The sequence below is a fragment of the Procambarus clarkii genome, chromosome 14 (genome assembly GCF_040958095.1).
Source record: "Procambarus clarkii isolate CNS0578487 chromosome 14, FALCON_Pclarkii_2.0, whole genome shotgun sequence".
NCBI lineage: Eukaryota > Metazoa > Arthropoda > Malacostraca > Decapoda > Cambaridae > Procambarus > Procambarus clarkii.
Genome location: NC_091163.1, coordinates 6602874 through 6628446, shown reverse-complemented (window position 1 = coordinate 6628446; position 25573 = coordinate 6602874). Strand labels below are relative to the sequence as shown.

At 39.0% G+C, this 25573-nt stretch overlaps 1 protein-coding gene across 2 annotated transcripts; it reads left to right on the top strand.

Moving 5' to 3' along the window:
• The first annotated feature begins 240 nt into the window (after positions 1-240).
• On the top strand, positions 241-24480 carry LOC138364585 (bromodomain-containing protein 7-like). Of its 2 annotated transcripts, none has more exons than XM_069324286.1 (16): positions 241-374; positions 3438-3625; positions 4871-4944; positions 5447-5543; positions 7348-7480; positions 12115-12332; positions 12719-12889; positions 13334-13446; positions 13574-13685; positions 13846-14029; positions 16308-16443; positions 17944-18105; positions 18477-18592; positions 20515-20673; positions 22574-22710; positions 23039-24480. In XM_069324286.1, the coding sequence occupies exons 2-16, from the start codon at positions 3446-3448 to the stop codon at positions 23252-23254; spliced, it is 2208 nt and encodes a 735-aa protein (XP_069180387.1). In that variant the 5' UTR covers positions 241-374; positions 3438-3445; the 3' UTR covers positions 23255-24480. The 2 variants fall into 2 exon arrangements, with proteins under 2 accessions (XP_069180387.1, XP_069180388.1); XM_069324287.1 differs by having other exon boundaries at positions 242-374; positions 7348-7476; positions 12111-12332.
• Positions 24481-25573: the final 1093 nt, after the last annotated feature.

Here is a 25573-nt window from a genome sequence, read left to right as displayed (position 1 = left end):
TAGTAAATAAATAACAAATAACAAATCAATAACTAATTAACAATGTTATATACGTAATCCTTGAAATGTTCGGTGCTTTTGTTTTACGGCTGTGACGTTGGCTTAAGCATAAGGAATAACAGTATATGAATATTTGAAATTAACTACTCTGTGCTACAAAGAAATACAAGTCAATACTTGAAGAACATTGTTATTTTTTTAATAATGCAACATTCATTAAGACATACGAATTATACTTCTATTGTTGTTAAGCCAAGGGACAAGTTACGGTGTTTGGCGTCTGTGTTGTGGTGGAAGGCGGCGACTCCTTGTGGCACTACAGCACCCACCACCCACAACCCACACCCCGCCCACACCCCGCCCACAGTGTTCAGGTGAGTCCTGCCCCACGCCCTGGCAAGGGTCATGGATGGTGAGGAGGGTGGGCGAGCCTGTGTGGTGGCGGTGGCGTCCACAGGGATAACAGTTTCCATGGGCCCTGTAGCACAGTTGTCTACGTCCTCGGATTACACTCCAGGGCCGCACGTTTCTTGAAGGAATGAAACGGCTGGGCTTCCTTTCCCCTGATGCCTCTGTTCACCTAGCACTAAATTGCCTTCTGGGAATTAGATAGTTGCTGTGGGTTGCATCCTGAAGGTCAGTATACTTCAGTATACTGGGTATACTGGGTACAGTATCGGGTCAGTATACTGGGTATACTGGGTACAGTATCGGGTCAGTATACTGCCCAAAACGCTGCGCGTACTAGTGGCTTTACAAGATTGTAAATACTATGCTATGTATTCTCACAAACCCAATGTACCTCCTTGTATATAAATAAATAAATAAATAACTTGGCCAATGAGAACCTTGATAAGCCTATAAATTATGTAAAAGTGAATGATGGACAGGTTGGTGGGGGGGGGGGTTGCACTTGGCTTTATAACACTTATTAATAACACCTAAGAGCAACTGTTAATAAGTGGGAAGAGTTATACTGTGGGCACATTAACAATGGTAACTAGCATGTATAAATTTTTTGTGTCCTCCATGGACAGGGTTATTGATCTGTTATACATATAGTTCAGTGATATTTGAACAATGAACTGCAGGAGGTGATTGGAGTGCTTTTAAAAATTGTAATATAACCTACATACATATAACCTATGATGAATATAACCTATTCATCACAAACTACTGATTTAGGATGGTAATAGCTCATGCTATTGAAAGGGATATTGTAAATTGAATTAGGGCATTTTTTTATTTTTTAAAGGAAATAGAGGCAATGAGTTGTGCTGTATATCCAGGTTTCCAACTTAAACTGTACAGAGAAGTGACAGGAGGAGTGATGTGGCTTACAGGTGAAGTCACGACATAGTGACAACAGGTGTTGTTTCCATGTGGGAGTTACAGCAGCATCAGTGTCTCCAAGTAACTGTTACTTATGAAGGGAAAGGGAGAGCTGGAGTCCTAGCCAGGAGTCCCTATTGCAAAGAAGTCCCAGGCAAATGTTGCTGAAAAAAGGGAAGATGGTGAAGCTCCAGACAGGGCAGGATCCCAGACCAATGCTAGAATCATATTTGAGCAAACTTTAAAATATATGAAAGATTGGCAGATGCAGTTTAATGCTGAGAAATATAGGGGTCTTGATATGCAAAAACATATTTATGGTCTATTAGTTGAGTTCTTGAAGTCAGTAAATCAATGAATAAATGTTACAAATAGGACAGATATTTTCTTGGATTCATATCTAGAAGTTGTAGTTAATAAAATGTCTAATGATATTCTTCAGCTTTATCTTGCTCTTGTTAGGCCCCAATTAGAATATGCAGTTCAGTTTTGGGGATTGTACCTTAGAATGAACATAAATTCCCTTATAAATTTGTAAAGGAGCATGATAAAATTAATCCTGGCCTTAGGAACCTCATTTACGAAGAGAGATGAAGAAACCTTGACATACTTTTTCTAGAAAGGTGAAGAGTAAGGGAGGACATGATTGAAGTACAGTATACAAATAAATGAAAGGATACAACAAAGGTAATAATATTAATGGTATTGAATACCATATATCAGAATTTAAAATAGTTCTGATACTGGATACAAATTTAATGAAGTTTGATTCAGAAAAAGAATTTGGGGGGGGATACTTGTTTTAAAATATTTTGTAGATTTATGGAACAGGTTGCCAGCTAATATAATGGATGTAGGGCTGCTTAACGTTCTCAGGTGTAAATTACATAAATATACATGGGTGCGTTTCGATATAAATATGAGCTGCCTCACATAGGTCAATAGGCTTTGTGAAGTTTTAGCTATTCTGATAAGCGGATAAGCACAAAACTGCAATATACAAAAGGGTGAGCAAAATCTATTAAAGTACTTTAAATATTTCAAGTAAATTAAATATTGACATGATAAAGGGTTAAGTAGGTGATAAATAATTAGATAAAGCAAGTTTTGGTGTGGATAGTAGCGATAATTCCCGTTCTCTCATCTCCTCGAAAGGTGGTGGTTGGGTAAAGTTTGCTGCTATACACAAACCTTTTGTTTTATTACCCTTGCATGTGTGTGTATGTTTGTGTATGTGTGTGTGTGTGTGTGCAAACAATAATGTTTTTAATACAATAGATGATCTCTGTAGCTTTTCTGGGGTGTTGACAGTACTGACTTGTGGATTATTTTGCCATCCGGAATATTTATCAGGATGGCAACTCTAGTTTGTAACCTATTTAATTACTTAATTATCTAGTAACCTTGTCGAAGATGAAGTCATCTGACTAGAAGACCACAAGGCAATACTGATAACCTACAGCCACACCATAGCTTAGTGGTTCATCACCAACTCGGCTAGGCCCCCAGAACCCTCTCTGGGCCTTACTCTTATGAATGGCAAGCTTTCCCCTTTTCACCTGGCAATCATGTGTCTTACAGTTCACATTTATAGCAGTTGAGTTGTGGCCTAATTAATATTCTTCAGCTAGCAAAATATAGTTAACAAGACTAATGTTTACCCCTACTTTTGTTACTTTATTTATATTGTATATTTGTTTGCCTTTTAGAATGAGTTCTTTAACTATTTTTTTGAGCCATACAGGATCATAATTGTAAGTTTTGTCCCAGACTTTGTACCGTGTTTGTGCCAATTTTGAATTTTGTTTTTCTCATTTATCTGCACCCTGGTGGAATTGTCACACGTATGTATGAGTTTTCTTTGTGTTGAGCACTGTTTTAATCATGAAGTTTGAAATATACTGGCAAATATCACTTGCTTATATCATACTTTTGTATTACTCAAGACTAAACTACCACATGCATTAATATCTAGGTCTATTGTGTGACACAATGCATGGACTGAAACTATAGCATGAATTTAAAAATTTGGGAAATATATTCAATTTTCCCAACTCATAGTTGATGTGAAACAGTTACATCATTAAATAATTAAACCCACTCAGGCTTCGCAATGGAAAAGACTCCGTTGAAGCTGAAACTGAAGCTAGGCAGTGGAGGCCCTTCTACCCCAGAACAGAAAACGGCTTCATCGGCACACCCGACCATCATATCCAACATGGCTGATGAGGACCAGGGACAGATGGCATCGGATGAGGAATTGGAGGAGGAGGAGTGTATCGAGGATGCTCAGGTGACCAACATTCACTATTTAAGTGTCATATTCACTATTTATACATACATATGTGTCTTTTTCTTGATACACACTGTGCACTTCTAAATTTAACTAGATTTGATTTCAGATGTAAGCTATTTTTGTTAATTTAGTTCATTGTTTCTGGGTTAAATCGGTCAAAGCTGTGTTGAAGGAATGTGAAAAGTACTACTGTATTCTGTCCATTACGTAATATTAATACAGAAAACACAATGTGATGTGATAAGTCTCTTGAACCCTAACAGGCAGCTATAGTTTCTTAAGTACAGTACATTTAAGTACTAATTCTTTAAGCAATTATTCTTCACAATCTGATTCTACTTGGTAAAATAATCCATATTTTTTGTTCCTGGTTGACTGGCAGAATTTGAAACTACTGTATCACACTTTAAACTTTTAGAATACAGTATAGTACAGGGGTACTAATGTTCTATATTGTAAAAAGTTAACAGTGGTGTTGGTGGTATTACTGTTCTTATGGCACTCGCCAAAGAAATAAGTAAAAATCCATTGTTGAAATAATTGTGTTAAAGGAGGCAGGCAACCAAAGTAGCCAATAAGAAAATTGTTGGGTGTAGCCAAGTCAACACAAGGAAGTATTGTGCACGCTTCTGGTCGCATTGATCAGAAACATTGGTCTGGTCGTCCCAGGAAGATGTTTTCAAGGTCTGTGAACTTTCTAAAATACTCATTGCAGAGTTTAGACCTTGAAGTCTTCCTAGGACGACCAGACCGATGCTTCTGTGATGGTGTGTCACCAGTGTTTTCCCCTCAAAAGCAAGAACAATACTTCATGTCGACTTGGCTACACCCAACAATTAACTTGTTTCCTTACTTCGGTGGCCTGCTTCCTTTTAAAGCAATGATCTGACAATGTTTTCATGCTTATTTCTTTGGTGGAGTGCCATAAGAACAATAATACGACCAACACCACTGTTATTTGCAATAAAACATGGCAAGGTGCCAGAGCAAGAGACACAATGCAACCGCTCACTATGAATGCCCGAGGGGGGCAACTTGAGCATAGTTGTGTGGCTCCAGGGAGGTAGTGCACACCGTGAAGTCATGTGCCCCCACATACTTCTGTCTACAATCTTTTGCCCACATGATCATAATTAATTTTTTATGCATAAGTTTGTACCACCTCAAGTAGACCGGCGCATACTTTTGACTAGTATTGTGAAGGTCAGCAGTGATTTACTAATATTATCTGATGATTAACAGGGGGAGGAGGAGCCAGCTGCAGAGGAAGAGGGGCGGTCCCGGTCCCGTCACTCTCACCATGATGAAGGGGCAAGGTAAGTCTGCATAGTTGGAGCTCTGAGGGACCTTGTTCTGTCTGTCTCGATGAAGGGCAAGGCAAGACTAGCTTCCCCTGAACAGGCAGTTGCAATCCCTTCATTCTCTCTATCAAAGGGGCTAGATAAGACTGCACTTCAAGGTCGGGTTGCTTCCAGTTTTGTCATTCCTCCCCCCCCCTTCCTTCTCCTTGATGAATGACCTAGGTAAGGCTATGCATATGGCAAAAGGACCATTGCAGTCTTTATTTTATTTAGCAATTAATGATCTCATTCTCTTCTTGTAGTGTCTACATTTGTGTTTACAATCAGCCTAGGATGTGGAATAATTGCACTGATCATGTCATAATTTCCAGCTTTAAGTTAAAGGTTATTATTTAGCATCAAAACAGAATATACAGAGTATACAGGATTATTCACTTATTGCCAGACACTGGTCAAGGGGCCGAGGACAGCTCCCTCAGTTGGTTGTGATCTTACTTGAACTGTCTCCAATTTTCAGAGAGAAGCACAAGAAATCAAAGAAAAAGAAGAAGAAGAAGGAGAGGGAGAAGGACAAAGAAAGGCACAAGCATCGTCATCATCGGGAGAAGACAGAGGTAATTATAAATATATTAAGAATATTTGAAAGCATTTTGTATTTTTGTAGAAGCATCTGGTTTTGAGATGGATCAACTTTTTTTTTTTTTAATATGTAAACTTGTAATAATCAAAATTAGTTTAAGGCTTGGAGCTATTACTTGAATAAGTTCGCTGAAGATTAAGAAATTGAAATAGTACAGTAGTGTGTAGTGAATGATTAAATGATAGGAAACACGAGTGCATAATAACTTCAGGTGGGTGAGTGGAGGCAGATGAACAAATTTCGTTTAGAATAAACTGATGAGGAAGAATATGGGCATGTTGTGCAGTGAGAGCTGCTGCTAAGACTGGAAGAGTTGTGTAGAAAATGATGATATAGAATCTAGAAATGTATTGATATTCTCATTTTCACATTTCTAGACGCTGTACAGTATGCTCATTGACTTCATGTAGCTTATTTGGGTCTTTTGGCAAGCATAGTGTGTGTGTGGATTTAAATCTGTTGATTGGTGTTCAGTGAGTGAAATACACGAGTTTCTTGATTGTAGATACACAGTGTAGTTTAAGTATCTATATTTAGTAAATCTCTTCATTATTTGGCAATTTTTTTTTGTGCTACAGATAAGAGAGTTGTTCTGTATACATACCAACTGCAAGAATATTGTTGGTCTTAGGTCATGACTAAAGAGGACTCAATTCTTAATATTGTACATTGTCCTTTGGTTGTACATATCTTTAGGAGCATCTATAGATGATTAGAGAGTGATAATGGGAAGATACTTGTGTACAATATTTGTTTGTAATGAAGGATGTGGTTTGTTGTAATGTCATCAGGTGCAAATAGTCTCAATTTGAGAACCTTCTGAGCACCATGTAGGTTAAACATGGTAGAATCTTGGTTTTGCACCATTTTGTATGTCATTGTTTGCTTCTGGCACTACCAGTGTTCCATTGTTCTCCAAACTTTTTGTCATAAGTGGATTAATTGGGTAAATGCTGAGTTTCATAGGAACATTTACTCCCTAATTGTAGTTATATGATGGTGGTTGTCAGACACCGTATTGTCTGACAATATATGATTGTGATATATGGTGCTAGAAGCTTGAATGTTGAAGTATTAATAGCTAGGAGGCTGGGCAGAGAGAGCGAGATCTGGCTTTCCTGTAATCTGTGACAATTGTGTATCTTATTATAACTGTAGCCAAATGATGGTGATGGCTTAATTTTCCACGTGAGTGACATGACTAGAGTGCTCTCTCTTTTCTTAATTTTCCACGTGAGTGACATGACTAGAGTGCTCTCTCTTTTCATACCCTTGTTTCCTTAAGTTGAAAACAAACTTGTGGAAATGAGGCGATCTTCATTATGTTTAATATGTGGAGATGTAATTGTTTTATTACACAAGTCCTGTGTCTAATTGTCAACTTGTATTTTAAGCCTTGGTTCTGGAGGGATTTTGAATAATAATGATTGTGGAAAGAATATGTTTAAGATTGTAGTGGGTCACTTGACAAAATATTTATTATATAGTTTTCACTTAATGATGACTCCACCAGAAGAGCCATTAAGGATAGGTCAAATGAAGCCTTCCCTTTTTTTATATATGTTTAGTGGGACTATTCCTGATTCTAAAGCTTCGTTGAATGTGTGTCCATGTGGCTTATTTATGCAAGAATTAAGTGTTTTGGAGAGAATTCATCACAATAACATAACTAAAACAAATAACTTGGCCCACTCTTCCTTGTCATTCCTTGATAAGCGTCAAAGACACACCAAAAGTGTTATTTATTAATTATATAACTAACTTTTTTCCATTGTTAGGGTGAGGACACGACGGAAGAGCCTCCCCTAAAGAAGCAGCATCTTGAAGTTGGCCCTCAGTTGGCATCACCATCCAAGGACTCCACTTCTCCACTCCCCAAGCCCAAGGAACCCTCATCTACACTTGAAGCAAGTGAAATTTCAAGATTTGTATTTTAAAATTATATTACATAGAGGAGAGTGTGGTTGGTCACGCATGTAACATAGTGTTTGCCCCTGAAGAGTATCAGTTTCAAATAAGTGAATTGGTCCATACACCATTTTGTAATCATTGGTTTAGACTATAACCCTTCCTGTCCCTGCCCCCCTTTTCCCCCAATACAAAAAATTAGGTCACTGTTTCATAAAATCTAGGCAGGATGCAATGGAAAAATTTCCTTTATGTTCAGTGAAGTAGCCCTACCTTACAATGTGGTCTTACTTAACCATATTGTGCTCTGCTTAACCAATAATAACTGTGATACACAGATCATTTCTGTGTCTGTAAATCACACACAGATGTGCTGGTTGACCACTGTTCAGTTGAACAGTTTGACTGTTCAATTGTGTGTCCAACTGGGTTATCCTCTGTCTTCCTGGTGTATTCACCTAGTCCATTAGTTTCTGCCTGGTCTGGGAAGTGAACCCGCACCACAGAATTATGAGTCCTGTGCGCTGTCCACTCGGCTATCAGACCCCCTGAGTATATGCTTATCTTTGTGACAAGAGATCTTGTTTGGCTGGCCATGCCACTACTGATGGTACTGTTGTGGCCTTGTCTCTTCACTCGAGCCAGCTTTGTTGTTTTTCTACCCATTGAGGATTGTTGCTCCTCCTATTCTGTTGTATTTTACTGAAAATCTGCAACATCCTGCCACCCTGGCTTTAAAAATTGCAGGAAATGTATCATCCACATCTTGAACTAGAAGCTTAACATAAGAGAAAACATGTTACAAATTTTTAGCAGAAAGTGTAACTTACAGAGGAAGTTAAATCCGGATGTACCGTGAATGTAGTATGCATTAAATTTATCAATACCCCACCAATGATGTAAGGGATTGCAGCATTATTTCTAGAGTCGTCTCATTGCCAGGCAGCACAAGGGACTTCTCCCTGCAGAGCCGCTTCATGGAGAGACAGTCTTTAGCCTGTGTGCATGTAAACAAGACCTACCACAATCGACTTGAGAATGGTCCAGGACGGACCGAAACGTCGTCGTCCCTTCACCTTCTAGTGTGTGGTCTGGTCAACAAGACCTACCTATTGTACTAGATCATGCTTTTGGTGCATGTTGAGGGTGCATTTGGATTGTTTTAAGTAATTTTCATAGTCTGTAGTTGTACTGTACATGGCCATCTTGGGGAGGAGTCTAGGTCAGGGTATGATGTCTACTTTACCTGGTCATTTCAAATGGTGTCTCGAGAGTCTTTGGTGAGTTCCTTGCCTGTGTTTTGAGGACATACTTGGCCATCTTTGCCACAATGTGATTTGTGATTTGTTGGACAAGGGACCAATATTCTGTCAGATGGATTCAAGGCCATCTCATGCCACTTTTGGACTCTACAGTTTGCACTCTGTATGGCTTAAACTCTCTTCACCAGATTGATTTGTGTGGCCCTCTGCCATCATCTTTGGAGGATCCATGTTCTGATCTTCTGACCAAATCCCTGGCCAGCAGACAACTCTGATGACTTGGGGCCAGATTCACGAAGCAGTTACGCAAGTACTTACGAACGTGTACATCTTTTCTGTCTTTGACGGCTTTGGTTACATTTATTAAACAGTTTACAAGCATGAAAACTTCCCAATCAACTGTTGTTATTATTATAAACAGCCTCCTGGTGCTTCGGAACTCATTAGCTGTTTAATAATTGTAAACAAAGCCGCCAAAGATTGAGAAAAGAAGTGCAGGTTCGTAAGTGCTTGCGTAACTTCTTTGTGAATCTTGTCCCAAGTCATCAGAGTTGTCTGCTGGCCAGGGATTTGGTTCTTACAAAGTTTGCTTACCTCAGCTATTTGGTCAACTGGAGGACATCCAGTTAGTGCTTTCTCAGGTTCCAACTTAACTGAGGATGGTCTGGGATACCAGGATGGCCTCCTTTTCTCCCTCGTCGGTCCTGTTGTGACTGCTTTCTGGTCTCTGAATGGTGTAGGGAAGTTCTCGGCTTTACTATGGGATCTCTAGTGCCTTTTGAGCAGCATAAACTTTGTACGTGTGGTGTGCCTACTTGGCTATGTATTGCTAATGGCACTTTACTGCCATTTCCTGTGGTCATACTTTCGTCATTGCCAGAATAGTGAAGAGTTTGAGCTCAATTTCACAAGTGGGTTCTGCATCTTCATTTTTAACTGAAGACTTTTCAGTGTTAAGTTATGTGATCCTCTCCTCCTCCTCCTCCTCCTTTATCACTATTGCTGGTCACAGGTGTGTTGGACCTTGGCTAGGACTTCATTTCCAGTTCACTACATTGGTCAAGGGCAGTGGTCGCCTTGCCTGCAGCAGATGCACATGTTTTCACAGACTGCCTTTTTTGCTTCCATCTGATGTTGACGGATTGTTTGGCGAGACCTCCAGCCTCTGCCTTTGCAAGGCATCCAGTCATCCACAGGTAAACCTGTTTGCCTCAGGATTGGCATGGTAGCTATCTGCTTACTTGCCCGGGCCCAATTTAAAAAAAAAAAAAACCCTAAGTGATTTAAAAACTTGTTTTTGGTTTAATATGGGCCAACTTAATTACTTCTAATTAAATTTAAACTTGCATTTTTTATTTATTGATTAAATGTATAAAAATTTTAGTTTTTTTTTCAAATCCTGCTAGTTTGCATAGCTTTCAATTAAGGTAGCATTCAATCTGTGGTGCAATTCCCAGATCATGAAACATTTTCAGTGGATACATTTTTCCTGGACTGGGGTCATTGGTCTTGCTTTCACCTCTTTTTCACTAGTCCAGGTGTTGTTCAGTTCAGTGCGTCGGCTGTCTTCACTCTCATGATGTGTGTGGGGAAGTTTGCTGTTTTGGTAGCTTTCGTTTACCAATACAGTATGTCCGTGGCTAATATCTGGACCAAAGATTTCCGGTTGGCCTCTCGTTACATATTGAATGTTGCTTGGCCTTGCCCTACTTGTGTTGTATTTTGGCCTTTGGTATACAGCGGGCATATTTGTGCCTCGGGGCTTCCTCTCTGGCCATTCTTCTGTGGATAAACCCAGTCTTCCTTTTCTGGTTCACTAATCCTTTTACCTTTCAAGAAAAGCCAGCTTCTTCTACCAAGGCTCTATTATGAGTAAGCTCGAGGAACTACTGAGGGATCCATCCTAGATATCGAGTATTCTCCCCATCCCTGCTCTGTGAAGTTAGAGGGTTAGGTACAGGCATTTCCAGAATAAAGTGGCAGGCAAGCTGCGACCCTGAGTGACCTGAGTTGCAATCTGCTGGCTGCTGGGCACATCACAGTTAGGGTATTTGCCCTGCAGCAACGATCGGTTGCCTTGTTTACCATGATGTGCCTAATTTCTTTAAAGTGGTCACTTTTTGTTGTTGTACCTATGCTTTGTGGTGGAATTTTCATTGCTTATGATTTATTGATCAATTTCTGATAAAGCTCCTCTCACCTTGTAGAATGAGTAAGATTTTGTTCCTGGGGCCAGATTCACGAAACAGTTACGCAAGAACTTACGAACGTGTACATCTTTCCTCAATCTTTGACGGCATTGGTTACATTTATTAAACAGTTTACAAGCATGAAAACTTCCCAATCAACTGTTATTATTATTATTATAAACAGCCTCCTGGTGCTTCAGAACTCATTAACTGTTTAATAATTGTAAACAAAGCCGCCAAAGATTGAGGAAAGATGTACAGGTTCGTAAGTACTTGCGTAACTGCTCTGTGAATCTGGCCTCTGGTTTCTGATAGAATAGGATTAGTCTTGGAGGCCTGGTGCAACTAGCTTACACTTGGCAATACTAAAGCTAAGCTTGGGGGGGCTAATGAGGGCCCCCATAAATGGATATTGCATTAAATTTAACTTTATTTATGATGATTTTTACATCTTGGGCTAGTTCAGAAAATGTGTGCCAGATATTTGAAGTTAGGCTTTGTGGTACACCAATATAGAACCTTCTGTATCCCCAGGCACTCTGATGTGTTAGTCCCTGTGTGTTTTTGGCTCCATCTGTCCTCTCTGCTGCTTTTATCCTTTAAAGTGTTGATCTTCCACTATGTTTACATTAACAGTGGGTATTTTCCCATTGGTGCTCTTACTTCTCATGTTTCTTTTTCCTCTACTCTTTCATCTGCATCCTCTCTGTGTCATATGACTTTTTCTGCTTGCCCTCTTATAAATTCAATGTCTTGTTTTGTGTGTTCATATTAGTTTTATTATGATACATTAAAATGTTCAATCGTGCACTTTGCTTTGCCTTAGTTCTGTTTTAAGCTCTTTTTGCAGATGTCTTTCGCTACATTAGTTAATTTTCTTGTTTCCACTTATGAGATCTATTCATGGTCTTATCTGCAAAATTAACTAATTTGAATGACCTTTATGGAGAAAGGATGTTTCATATTTTAGAAAAAGTTTGTTGTACTGTATAGAGTTCTTAACATGTTTGGTTAGGGATGCATTGTTGTACTTACCTAGTTGTGCTTGTGGGGGTTGAGCTCTGGCTCTTTGGTCCCGCCTCTCAAATAACACTTTACTGCCATTTGCCTGTTGTGCTATTACATGTTGAAGGAGTTTGCTAAAGAACCGTATTCATGTATTTTTTTTTTATGTTGTCTTAGGAAGAATCGAGTCATGTTTATAAAAGTTGTAACCAATGGCAACAACTTCTGGAACACCTGCTGATAATCCTGGAGAAGAAGGACCCTCAACAGTTCTTTGCTTGGCCTGTCACCGATGCCATTGCTCCGGGTTACTCCTCCATCATCTCCCAACCCATGGACTTCTCTACCATCAAGTTGAAAATTCAGGAAAATGCCTACTCAAATCTAAAGGAGTTTCAGGTATGCAAGTTTTAAACCTTTTTTTCATGCCATTTTAATGAGAAGTGATAATCTGTGGTACAAGACACTAACTTCTAATCACCACTTCAACATTTAAGTCTTCCATGTCTATATTTAGCATTTGCCCATCCACCATTCTTTCCCGTTTTATGAATAATTGTGCATGCGGCTACGAGTGTGTGTTTGTCACAATGATTAGGGTGTCTTGAAATATTGAAGTACTGTACAGTATTTGCATCGTGGAAAATGTTTTGTTTAATTGCTGTAAATTAATATTTAAGAAAGACAAGGGTGTAGCAACAATCTTTGGTGTGTGAGACAATAGCAACAATAGTGTAGTATTTTTAGAATTGTAATTCTAATTTAATTATCATTTCTTTATGTAGTCAGATTTTGAGCTTATGTGTAACAACTGTATGACCTACAATCAACAAGACACAATTTATTACAAGGCGGCTAAAAAGTTGCTGCACCTTGGACAAAAATGCATGATTCCAGAGAAGATACTGGCCCTGAGGCGTGAGTTGCCTTCAATGACTACCCTCTCCAAGGAACAGGTAATGTTCAAGTCTTAAATTACAGAATTTGTTATTTATTGAACTAGACAATATGCGTCAACAGTGATTTTGTTTAAATTGGGTAATATTGCTAACATTATGCACAAAACCACAAAATGTTGGACTTTACATGAAAATTTGTCCAGCTACAAGTCTTTCAAATGACTTGCTGGAAAGTGCTAAAATAGTGTTTCTTTTTCCTTTTGGTTCTTTCTGTATATTGATTGTTACTGAACACAAGAAATTTATGCCTGAGAAAAACTAGCAGTATTTGGAAAAGTAAATAGATTGAATATCATATTTTTGTTGTAATATTTTAAATGGTAGCAAATGTTGGAGTGAATATTTTGAGAATGTTGAACCTGGAGAAATCGTGATATAATAACTTCCTTCCACTTATTAGGAATATGTTTTGTATGTAATTGATTGTTTGGGTTCCTACAGCTTGGTTTTGATGTCATCCCTCCGATGTCTTCTGGTGGAGAGATCGACGACACATTAGATACAGAACCTATGGAGTCTATGGATGAAGATACTGACAGTAAGGAGCCGCACAGGTGAGATACTTGTTAAGTGTTGCTCAGGGTTCAAGAGTTGGAAAAGTTTTGTATTGTAATAGTTTAATTACTTTGTTTTTGAATAATAGGATGAGACAATAATCGTACACTTTTGTTTTATTTCAAGCAAATTTGAGGCAGTGCAAGATGATATGACCTCTGAAGAGATCCTGGAACAAGTTCAAAATTCTGCTAGTGAAGCTGCAGAAAAACTAACACTAAAGAAACCAGCTAGTACAGTAAGTTCCATTATATTGCATATCAGTACAGTGAAGTCCAATGCATGAATAAATACATGATGTATATTTTCCGTTAAAAAGAAAAAATGAAATTATCATAAACGATCGAGCCTGTGCTGGCACAATTAAAGCGTTAACTATGCTGTATTTTTGTCTCCAGCTTGGGTTCTTACGTCAGCGAGGAGATGGCACCACCTCCCTCAGTTTCTTGACTGGGTGTGAGGGTAATGATCCCAACCTGAAAGAAAAACCTGTTAGCCTAGGGCTGCTCACAGGAAAGCTCACCCAAGGCTCTGCCATGCTCCATAACTTCAGAGATGATAAGCGAAGCATGGCTAAACCAAGTATGTATTTTGCACACCCAAAAATATATGTGACTGTTTCTTAGCATGGGGATGCATGTGCTTGTAAGATTAATGCATGCAAACTTATCTTCTCTCTTGGATAAGTTTGTGTTTGATGCATTTCCAAGCATGGAGAGTGAATAATACAGGATGTCTCGGAATTAGCTATCTAGCTCTATGAAATTGAACAAATTAAACAAAAAAAAATCATGTTTATTGATGTTTATCATGTTTAGTTTGTGTTATACATGTAAAAATATAAGCTATTTAAATTGTCAATCAACACAATTGTCATATCTGTTCCGATGAAAAGCCATCTGAATCTCGATAGGCACTCTCTCCAAAAGTTACCGTGTGGCTTAGAATGACTAAATCCAAAATGTATGGCCCATTCTTCTTTCATGAAGCATCTGTACAGCCAACATCTTTCTTAATGTGCTTCAGGAGTTACTTAAACTGCAGCTTCTTTGTTACAAATGGATTATATGTTGCAAGTTATCAATAAAAATTTGACTTATAATGTATCCTGTGTCAACACGTGCATCTTGCAAGTATTAATAATGAAGTACATGGGTACATTACCAATTCCCACATAGATGCAGCAATGTAACCATGAAGAACACTTCTATATGATATTACCAGCCATTTCCATATTTTGCAGAGCAAAAAAAACATAATGTGCATGGCTATCTGAATTGACCAGGTAACGTTTTTCCAGATGATCCTAAAGGTGACCACATTTTTCATGTTTTTTTAATGTCTGTGTTGAGAGAGAGAGAGAGAGAGAGAGAGAGAGAGAGAGAGAGAGAGAGAGAGAGAGAGAGAGAAGATTAAGCCACCCAAAAGGTGGCTTGGGCATGAATAGCCCATAAGTGGTGGCCCTTTTGAGCCATTTCCAGTATCAATAGATGATACTGAGATCTGTGGAGGTGCGACTGCACCCTGCGTGACGGGAGATGTCTCCCGTGTGTCTGTGTTGTATTAGTTTTGTTGGTGCATATATGGATGTACTGGACCAACCTTTAGGATAATTTTAGGCCACTATACCTTTAGGTATAGTGGCCTAAAATTATCACAAAGTACAACAAATATTTAGAACTATTGGGGCTAAGACTATGATGAACTTTATTTAATAGTAAAGTCACAGGCCTGAATCTCTGTAATTACCTAAGTGTAGTTATAGGATGAGAGCTATGCTTGTGGTGTCCCATCTTCCCTGTTCTGTCATACAACGCTTTGAAAATAGGGACAGTTTTAGCCTCTACTACCTTCTCACTTGACTTATTCCAACCAGCTACCATTTGGTTTGGAAAAAAAAAATCTAATTTTTGGGGCACATTTTGGTCCCTTAATTGAATCTGTGACCTCTTGTTCTTGAGGTTGCTGGTGTCAGGAATTCCTCTTTTGTCAATTAGGTCGATTCCCATTATTATACAAATACAATACAATACAATACAAATACAAATATTTTTTCAGGTAAAGTACATACATACAAGGTGAGATACAAAAAGTTGATGGATTTATGATAGAGCTAGTACATACAATGCCTAAAGCCACTATTACGCAAAGCGTTTTGGGCAGTATTATTTTGTAAGTGGTGATCATATCACCTCTTTTTCTATCTTCTGGCTTTGGCATATTTAATACCTCTAGAATCTCTTCATAAAACTTGTTTTTCATTTCTGTAAACCATTTTGTAGCATGCCTTTGCAACTTATCCAGTTTATTGACACGCTTCTTGAGATATGGTCGCCATACAGTTGGCATATTCCAATTTTGGTCTTGCAAAAGTTACGAACAGTTTCTTTAATATTTCATCATCCATGTAATTAAAAGTGATTCTGAAGCTGGAAAGTGCAGCACATGCTTCTCGCACATTGTTCTTTGTGTACCTCTGGTGACAGTTTACTGTCCAGAACCACCACTAGAACTCGAACCATTCTTTGTTAATTTTTTTCTCTCCACATACATTTATAGAGAGTGTGGTCTATTTTTTCCTATTCCACATCCCATAACATGGTATTTATTCACATGTTAACACTCACATGTTACTGTAATATAGTAGTTTTGATTGTATGGAAAAGCTGGTTAGTGTGAAGAATATTGTGCCTTTTTTTAGTTTTTCCCAGCAATGCTCTTATCTTTTTGTCCCTAAGCAGGTACCTCCTTCACATAGCAATATGTGATGCAGGAAAATAATGATGATTATGATGATAAAGCATTAGAGAAATTATTTTATGCTATTCCCATTGATTTAGTTTCTAACTTTTTTTCACAGTTAAACCACTGTACTATGGCTCTTACTCATCATTCTGTCCCTCGTACGACTCGACGTTTGCTAACCTGACCAAGGAAGAAAGTGAGATGGTGTATGCTACTTATGGCAATGAAACGGCTGTCCAATATGCTAAAAGGTAAGTGGTGTTCTATGGAAAAGTTATGATTCATTGAATGATTTGTTTATTATGTGGCATAAAAATGTGCTGGCCTCATTGCTCATCACTGTGGCAGCCCCACCCCTCATCACTGTGGCAGCCCCACCCCTCATCATTGTGGCAGCCCCACCCCTCATCACTGTGGCAGCCCCACCCCTCATCACTGTGGCAGCCCCACCCCTCATCACTGTGGCAGCCCCACCCCTCATCACTGTGGCAGCCCCACCCCTCATCATTGTGGCAGCCCCACCCCTCATCACTGTGGCAGCCCCACCCCTCATCACTGTGGCAGCCCCACCCCTCATCACTGTGGCAGCCCCACCCCTCATCACTGTGGCAGCCCCACCCCTCATCACTGTGGCAGCCCCACCCCTCATCACTGTGGCAGCCCCACCCCTCATCACTGTGGCAGCCCCACCCCTCATCACTGTGGCAGCCCCACCCCTCATCACTGTGGCAGCCCCACCCCTCATCACTGTGGCAGCCCCACCCCTCATCACTGTGGCAGCCCCACCCCTCATCACTGTGGCAGCCCCACCTCTCATCACTGTGGCAGCCCCACCCCTCATCACTGTGGCAGCCCCACCCCTCATCACTGTGGCAGCCCCACCCCTCATCACTGTGGCAGCCCCACCCCTCATCACTGTGGCAGCCCCACCCCTCATCACTGTGGCAGCCCCACCCCTCATCACTGTGGCAGCCCCACCCCTCATCACTGTGGCAGCCCCACCCCTCATCACTGTGGCAGCCCCACCCCTCATCACTGTGGCAGCCCCACCCCTCATCACTGTGGCAGCCCCACTCCTCATTGCTATATGGTGGCCCCCATTCCCCACTGCTGTGGGGAATGGGGGGCCCATCTCCCTTTACTATGTTGACTTCCCCTCCCACCTCCACCACTATGTGGCAGCCCCGTTCCCCACCGCTATGTTGTAAATTCTGCTCCAAATTCTCTGTGATATAGGGAACGAAGATTTTTTTAGCTTTGAAATCATTTTTGCAAAATTATTTCTACTAAAGGCAAAAAAATTTAGCCTTGGATATGGATCTTGCTGGAAAACAAAAGGCAGATTCTTGTATTGTGTAAAATGTTAGAGAAACCAATGATGAGCCAAAGATGTTGGAAGTAGATGTGTATTCATTAGCAGTATGCTTCAGATTTTGACCTTTCCTATTTTATTTAGTGTGACAACTCATTTTCAATGCTTGTTGTGATTGCTTTGCATATTTAAAAAAAATATATACAAAATTAAAACATTCAGCTTTATAAAGCTTAAACAACAACGTTGCTTCCGGGTAATAAAGATGTGTAAATTATATTTTGAAGGGCCCACTGTACATAATTTATTTCGTGTAACTGCCTGATTTGAACCGATACAATTGTATTATTGAAATATTTCCTGTATTAACATTTTTTGTATAAATGTGATTTGGAAATTGAAATATAATTTAACCATCTCGATATATTACGTTTTACAGCATATGTGACTTTTCTCAAGACTGTGATATGGCCATGCACCTAGTGGATCAGCTGTTAAACTTGCTGACACATCAGCAACACTCACGAACAAAGAGTATTATTGAGGAACGCCGAAGAATGCAAGAGGAAGAGGAACGCATCAACTCTATTCTCTGTCCTGGGTTAGTTAAGTAATTATCTCATGGTAGTATAGAATAATAAGAACCATTTTTATGTGTGTGTGTGTATGTAAATCATGAAAATAATACTTGATGAATAATGTGAAAATATTTAACCATGGAGGAAAATGGAAGCAGAATATATTAGTTATTAGGGATCTTCGTAAGATTATTAATATACAGATATCCCATTAGGGCTTCTAGGAACGCATATGGATTTGTCATTAGGGATGGTGCTTCCAAGACCTGCAGTTTCATCTTGTTCATATGTATTGGCCAATAGGCCTTCTACAGTTTCCTCTTGTTCTTATGTTACAAAAGACATTTATTTAATTTATAGTACATAGATTTCAAGTAATGTGTATTTGTTTCAGTGACTCTGGAATGTATCCTGCATCTACAGATCAGAAAGGTCATACAACGATAGATTTTAGTTCACTTCGCTCTCTAACTGAACTTGGTATCGACACTAATTTCATAAATCACTTTGGTAAGTCTCCTTTTGTTTACTTTGTGTATTTGCAGGTAGTAAACTCTAGCTCCTGGGATCCACCTCTTAGCCATAAATAATCTGATAAGGTGATTCCTTGCATAGGTTATATTATATTGGCATTTTCATTTGTGTATGGAGCTTGCCTCCTCCGTTTTCTCTTTTAGTACACTTCAATCTACTCTCACGTTGAAGAAGCTTGTTTTTATATATCGAGGTCATTTGAGTGTTGTGTGCCATCATCCTTAGTATCTACCATCCTTGAAACAGCTTGCCTGTGTCCACCTCATGGAGGCCTCCGAGAGTTCTGTTTGTCTATCCTTCTCCCATGACTTCTTTAGTGACATGAGGCTCAACTCTCTTAGCATATCCTCATAGTTATCTTCAGCTTCATGACACTGTACAGTCCATGTTCCTCTGGACCATACTTCTATCTTCTAGTTTTGGCATATTTAATGCCTCTAACCTCGCCTCGTAGCTCTTGTCCTTCAGTTCTAGGAGCCATTTAGTTGCATGTCTTGCACCTTTTCTAGTTTGTCATTGTGCTTCTTAAGATATGGGCACCATGCAACCGCTGTATATTCGAGCTTTGGTCTAACTAAAGTCGTGAACAATTTCTTTAGTATTTCACCATTCATGTATTTAAAAGCAATTCTGAAATTAGAAAGTGTAGCATAGGCTCCTCGTATGATATTCCTTATGTGATCCTCTGGTGATAGATTTTTATCTAGAACCACCCCTAGATCTCTTTCTATCCAAATTCTTTAAAGATTTCTCGCATAATTTATAGGTTGTGTGGGAGTCTATGTTCTCCTATTCCACATTCCATAACATGGCATTTATTCACATTAAATTCCATTTGCCAAGTGGTGTTCCATATACTGTACTTATTTTATCCAGGTCATCTTAAAGGGCATGATAATCATCTAAGGTTTCTTATCTTCCCTATTATCTTAGCATCATCGGCAAACATGTTCATATAATTCTGTATTCCATCTGGTAGATTGTTGAGATAATGTTCATTATCTACATAATGTTGAAATCAGTGGTTGAATGTTTCTATTACACTTTGGGTTCTGTTTGTTAGGAAGTTGGAAAATGATGTGTACACTCCTCTCACCATGTTGTGTGTGTTCCTCTGACGACAGTTTACTATCCAAAACCACGCCTCGGTCTCGTTCTTTATTAGAGTTCTGTAATTCCTTTCCACATAATTTGTAAGTTGTGTGTGGTCTATTTTCTCTAATTCCACATTCCATAACATGGCATATATTCACAATGAATTCCAGTTGCCACTTGATGCTCCAAGCACTTAACTTTATTTAGACCAATTTGAAGGTCATGACAATTGTCTGCCTCGCCTATCTTCCCCAGTATCTTGGCATCATCTGCAAACATGTTCATATAATTCTGTATTCCTTCTGGTAGATCGTATGTGTAAATGATGAACATTACTGGTGCAAGAACTGAACCCTGTGGTACTCCGCTAGTAACTCTCCACCAGTCAACCAAATATGGTGCCAACCTATACTTGGTCTTTGCTGATCTAAGACTTATTTATCAACTTTATGTACTTTACTGTCCTAGATTGGGTGTTTAGATTTTACTGGCAATTATTTGTAGTATGTGAATGAATCTTTACATAGGTATGATTCAATTAGAGGACATAAGCGAAGCTCTTGGGGAAAAGTTTGAATTTCATCAATCATGAGTCAAGTGTAAAGCGTTTTTCATTCATAAAGCTGGTTTGGCGGCAGGATTAACAAGGATTTAACTGTTGCTTTTGAGGATAAGCTGCTGGTGGTAATATTGTGGTTCATGAGTTGGTGAGGCTAGGCTGCTTTTCCAGTCTCATTATCAGTCCCTTTCATGAAGTGTTTCATTTTCAGATTTGTTAAACTATAATTCATATACTCTTTCAGAGGACTTGGATAGGCGTGAGAATCAGATCAACACGCAGCTGGAAGAAAATGCAGTTCTTCTGGAAAATTTGGCAAAGGAACAGAAAGATCGTTTGTCTCGGCAACGACCTACCAACCTCAACAATTTACCTCACCCATCACCGCAAGAGCTGAAATTGGGTATGGAAATGGATTAACAGTTTTATTTAGCTTTTAATTTTTTCTTAAGGTCTTTCTTTCTTGATTTCCTTTTCCTAGTCATTTCTGGCCCGTAATCCATTATCACGTGGGAAGGCAGTAATCGGGTAAAGAAAAATACATTAGGCTTACAAGAAAATGTAGTTTTGAATATATACAGTACAGTATATGAATCATTGCATATCCCGAATATTCTGGACATCTCTGTTGAATTTGTGGCTGGAAAATATAAAATAGGTGTCTTGTTGAATAAGGGAACTATCAAGAGAAAGTGCCACGCCATAATGACTATATAGCACTTGGAAGAAAGGGAACGTTTGGAGGTGTCTAGAACTCGTAAAAATAGTCATACATAAATTAAGATTGATGAACAATATAAGCAAATATTTGTTTGGTGATAAAAAGATTTTAAGAGTCAATATCCATGTGGCCCAGTTACCATAATTAAAGCTAGCAAATTAGTAAGTTTTAAAAATGAGAAAAATAGATCTTGAGCCCATCTTGAGATGATTTCGTGGCTTTTAGTGTCCCCGTGGCCCGGTCCTCGACCAGGCCTCCACCCCCAGGAAGCAGCCTGTGACCGCTGACTAACACCCAGGTACCTATTTTACTGCTAGGTAACGGGCATAGGGTGAAAGAAACTCTGCCCATTGTTTCTCACCGGCGCCCGGGATCGAACCCGGGACCACAGGATCACAAGTCCAGTGTGCTGTCTGCTCGGCCAAAAATGATAATAGACTCGAATAAGAACCTGCCAAATATGGGCCAGTTTCTCCATTTTCTGACGTGTGGTTTGGTCATCATACCTTCAGCCAAATTATTGAGACTCGTCAGCACATCGGCCTGTAGGTCTGTTGTAGTATTCTTTGCTTGTGTTTATATATTATTAAAATAAACCATTTGGTATCCCTTCTGAACGATAATTGGGATCATCAGGATGGTCAGTTATTGGTTTGCAAAATCGCACTACCAAGTTACTCATCACTGACCACCACCAGGTGGAAGCACAAGCTGCTCAACACTATCAGGTTCTGGTAACTTGACTTAAAGGCCAAGCCTCCCAACAGGCCCTTTTTGTAATGACTTCAAGGGCAGGGACTGATGCAACTTAATGGCTTCTTGTAAAGTATACTTCCATATCACAGGTTGCCCTATTTTTTGGAACTACTGTAGATCCCTTGGTTGTTCTCCTGGCTAACTCCCCATATAGCAAACCTGGTAGAGAGCCTGAAAATGCTAAAAGCCATATCTAGAAACTGTGACAAGAATGATGATAATAGACTGCATTGGGGAAGCCAAAACCCGTACATAAAAGGTTATGTTATGACAGAAGTGATGACAAAACATCGTCGCTTCCATTTATTTCATACTGTGTAAGTGTGGGTTTCATAATTTATTTGTTACATTATTATGATGTATTTGCTGCATGTTATTCTTGCCATAATTGTACAGTACTATTTATATATTTTCAATTGTTTGTGCATTTAGTTATTTCTCATTCTTGTCACATTGTCCTGAGGTAAAACTAAACTGGCATGAGGAATGCTTTAAAATGAACTGCATTGCCAGGTGGTCAATATGTTGGAAAGATTCTACTACAGGCACCTGGTCTCTGTAAGCGTTCTCTCTCAAACGATGGTTAATATTTGTTGACTTAGGAAAATTGCTCTACTTAGTAGATATGCTTATTTATACATATGGTTTTGCCTTTCCAAGAGTAGTAGTAGTTTCCTACATTGTTTACAGTATTTTGCACTTGTTACCTTATTATATTTACTGCATGTATCTTTACTCTGAACTTGTTTACTTCATCAAAAAGTTATTGTGCAATTGAAAACAAATTAATTATATTATTTGATGATAATTTGTATTCGTTTTGCAGTGGAGAAAGTAACGGATGGCTTGGCTATGGTAGCTAAGCAAGCAACCCCTGGGGCCCTAGCTCCAGTGCCCATTGTGCGCAGGGCCATGGGCATCACCATGCACCCGGTCGCTTCCGAACCCAGTGAGCAGATTGAGGTATGATAGATTCCACATACAAATATTTCATTGAAAGACATTCATCATGAAACTATAAATAACGGTTATGATCACGTTAAGCTGCTGCCATATGGAGTGGTGAATGCACAAGAACACGGTACATGTTGGCAAGAGGAAGAGTGCTACCGACTAGTCTGTCCAGTCTCGTAAATCACGTGTGGACCAGAAGGAAGGAGATGTTTCTTGTTTCATGTTTTTGTGTCTTTTGTTATTTTTACAAAAGCTGCATTTCATTTTGAATTATAGTTTTGGCCATAGAAGTTTGATGGTGTGAAACTAAGAGTGAGCTTGAACTTTAATACCTCAGGTGGATATAGAGGGAACCTCGTCCCAGGAGGAGGCCACTCCTCCTCCTCCGCCTGGTAGCGGTGGCACGGAGGTGGGCACTAAGGGCAACAACACTGATCTCGAGTCACAACTGCGGCACATTCTTAACCAGGCTGATGCCGCCTCTCCTCCGCCCGTCATCCACACCCCTTCTGATATGACTGATAAAAAGCTAAAGGAGATCCTTGGAAACTGATGATAGAAATGCTTGTAGATTTTTGATATTACATATCAGTGTATAGAATATTGTGTGTATGAATATTGTGTGTTGTACTAGGTTACTTGTAATGCATTTCATGGTGTAAGTGCTTTTTATCTAGATGCATACGTCATGTATTGTTTCTTTCAACAATAGTGTTTATTGAAATTTTATAAACTTTTATATAAATATGCCATTTGTGCTTTTTATCCCATTTTGTATTATGAAAAACAAAACTTATTATTTATTAACCAAAAATCCTTGCTTGGATAAGGCTTACCAACTTCTGTAGGTATTAACATTGTATTGCACATGAAAATGTTCAAGGTTGAGATCTGAGATGGTTGAGTGACACTTAGCTTTTATGAAGGTCTTGAAAGATCATATTACACAAGCACTTGGCTTATGTACACACGTTGATGACTCCTGCTTAAATAATAACAAAAATATTAACCTTGTTTATAAGCATTTTCAAAATTGTATAGAAGAGTTCAGATTGTTATGGTTTTGAAATTTAAAATAGCCAAAATGTGAATTAATATGCCAAAGTGCTCCTTGTTTAGGTAAATACCATTTTTGAATAATTAGAATTCCCTTCTAAAAAATAAACGGCAAGGTATGTTTTGGACATACTTCATGCATAAAAGCTTGGACATCAATTCTAAGCTGCATCTTGTAGTCGAGACCTCTTTAAATCATATCAAAATTATATTCACATTCAAAGGGGCTCTTAAAATCTTGTATGGTCTTATATGTGATGCATAGTATTGTATTTTCCAGGAGTGTGTACACTGTCTCTCCTAAACTTGAACTGTCATGTGGAGCCTCCTGACTTGGGAACATGCTTTCTATGGTTGCCTAGTAATAGAGTTGACATTTATGATATGTCATTATGAGCCAAAAAAAAAGTACGCTATACATATATTGTCAAAACTTCAGAAACTTTCATAGTGACATGTTAGTGTATTACTTAAAAGTTGGTGACGAATTATCAAGCTTTCTATGTCTCCTTATTGCAATTACATGTAATTATAATAATAATACAGTAGTGTATAATAAGTGCATATAACTTTTTGCTTCATTGACCTTGATACCAATAATGCATCTTATTATAGTGTTTGTCAAATACCCTCTAAAATCTACCATATGAATAAAACTGTGTGTGTAAAACAAAAGGTACAGTAATAATAAACATTTCTGGTAAAGTTCATACCAATAAATTACCTTATGTTTTATTAAATACCAATAAGGGTTTCAGGCACCAGCAAAAGCAACACTTTGTCATCAGTAGCAGCCGATGTAACCTTGAACGTCAACACCCACTAACCCATAGGTAGGTTTGTAGAGTTATGATGATCTTTGTGGTGGTGGGAAAACCAACATAAAGAACTTTCATGTGGCCGAGGAGTTCCGAGATGTGGGTTCGATTCTGTTGTATGGACTTGATATTGATTAAACTACTATTGTAATGTGAAATGTAAAATATGATTAATATATGTATACTGTATGGGTTTGTGAGCCTTTTGTGAGACCTTATATAGACAAGGGTAGAATATAGAATAGCCTAAGCTACTCTATCCTTTTGAGATGCATTTCATTTTCTCAATAAACTTACTTGAACGGTTCATCCTCAACCTTTCCAGGTTGAACTAGTTCATACGTTGCCCCTCCTTCCAGGTGATCACTTCGTCCCAGGACTGTTTTGTGCTGAAGGCTGATCTTGATCAGCCTTGAGATCATTTGGATGATCTCCCTAAACGAGTTCAGGAATTGGTTAGGCATTGTCATGGGGCTCCAGACCTAGTACTGTCTAAGCTCACTTATCCGGACTATATGGGAAAGGCCCCCAACCAAAAAAGCAGAATTCCTACCAGGAAAGAAAAAAAATTAACGTACAGGGTATCTGCATTTTTCTTTTACCTCGACTAACAATTTGCATTTCTCCACACACAAGTCAGTTATTTTTTTCTACAAGGTGATAGGGGTAGGTAAACCAGTGAAATAGTGCAAAAAGGCAAACCAACATAATCACTAGAGAAAGTGGTAGTGAAGAACAAGGGGAGAAGGAACATGTTCCAGAAAATTTTTACCAACATAGATGGAGTGAGATAAAATACTGTATACTCAAGTTAGTGGCTCTCGTCGAGGGCTACTAACACACTCGGTGGCACACACAAATCACAATAGCGTAATATATCAAATGAACAAATCCACAAGGGCCATGATGAGGGTTTGAACTTAGTCCAGGATGATCCCAGATGCGCCTTAGTCGATTGCGCCACGACATGGAAAAGATTTGTTACTGCCCTCACACGG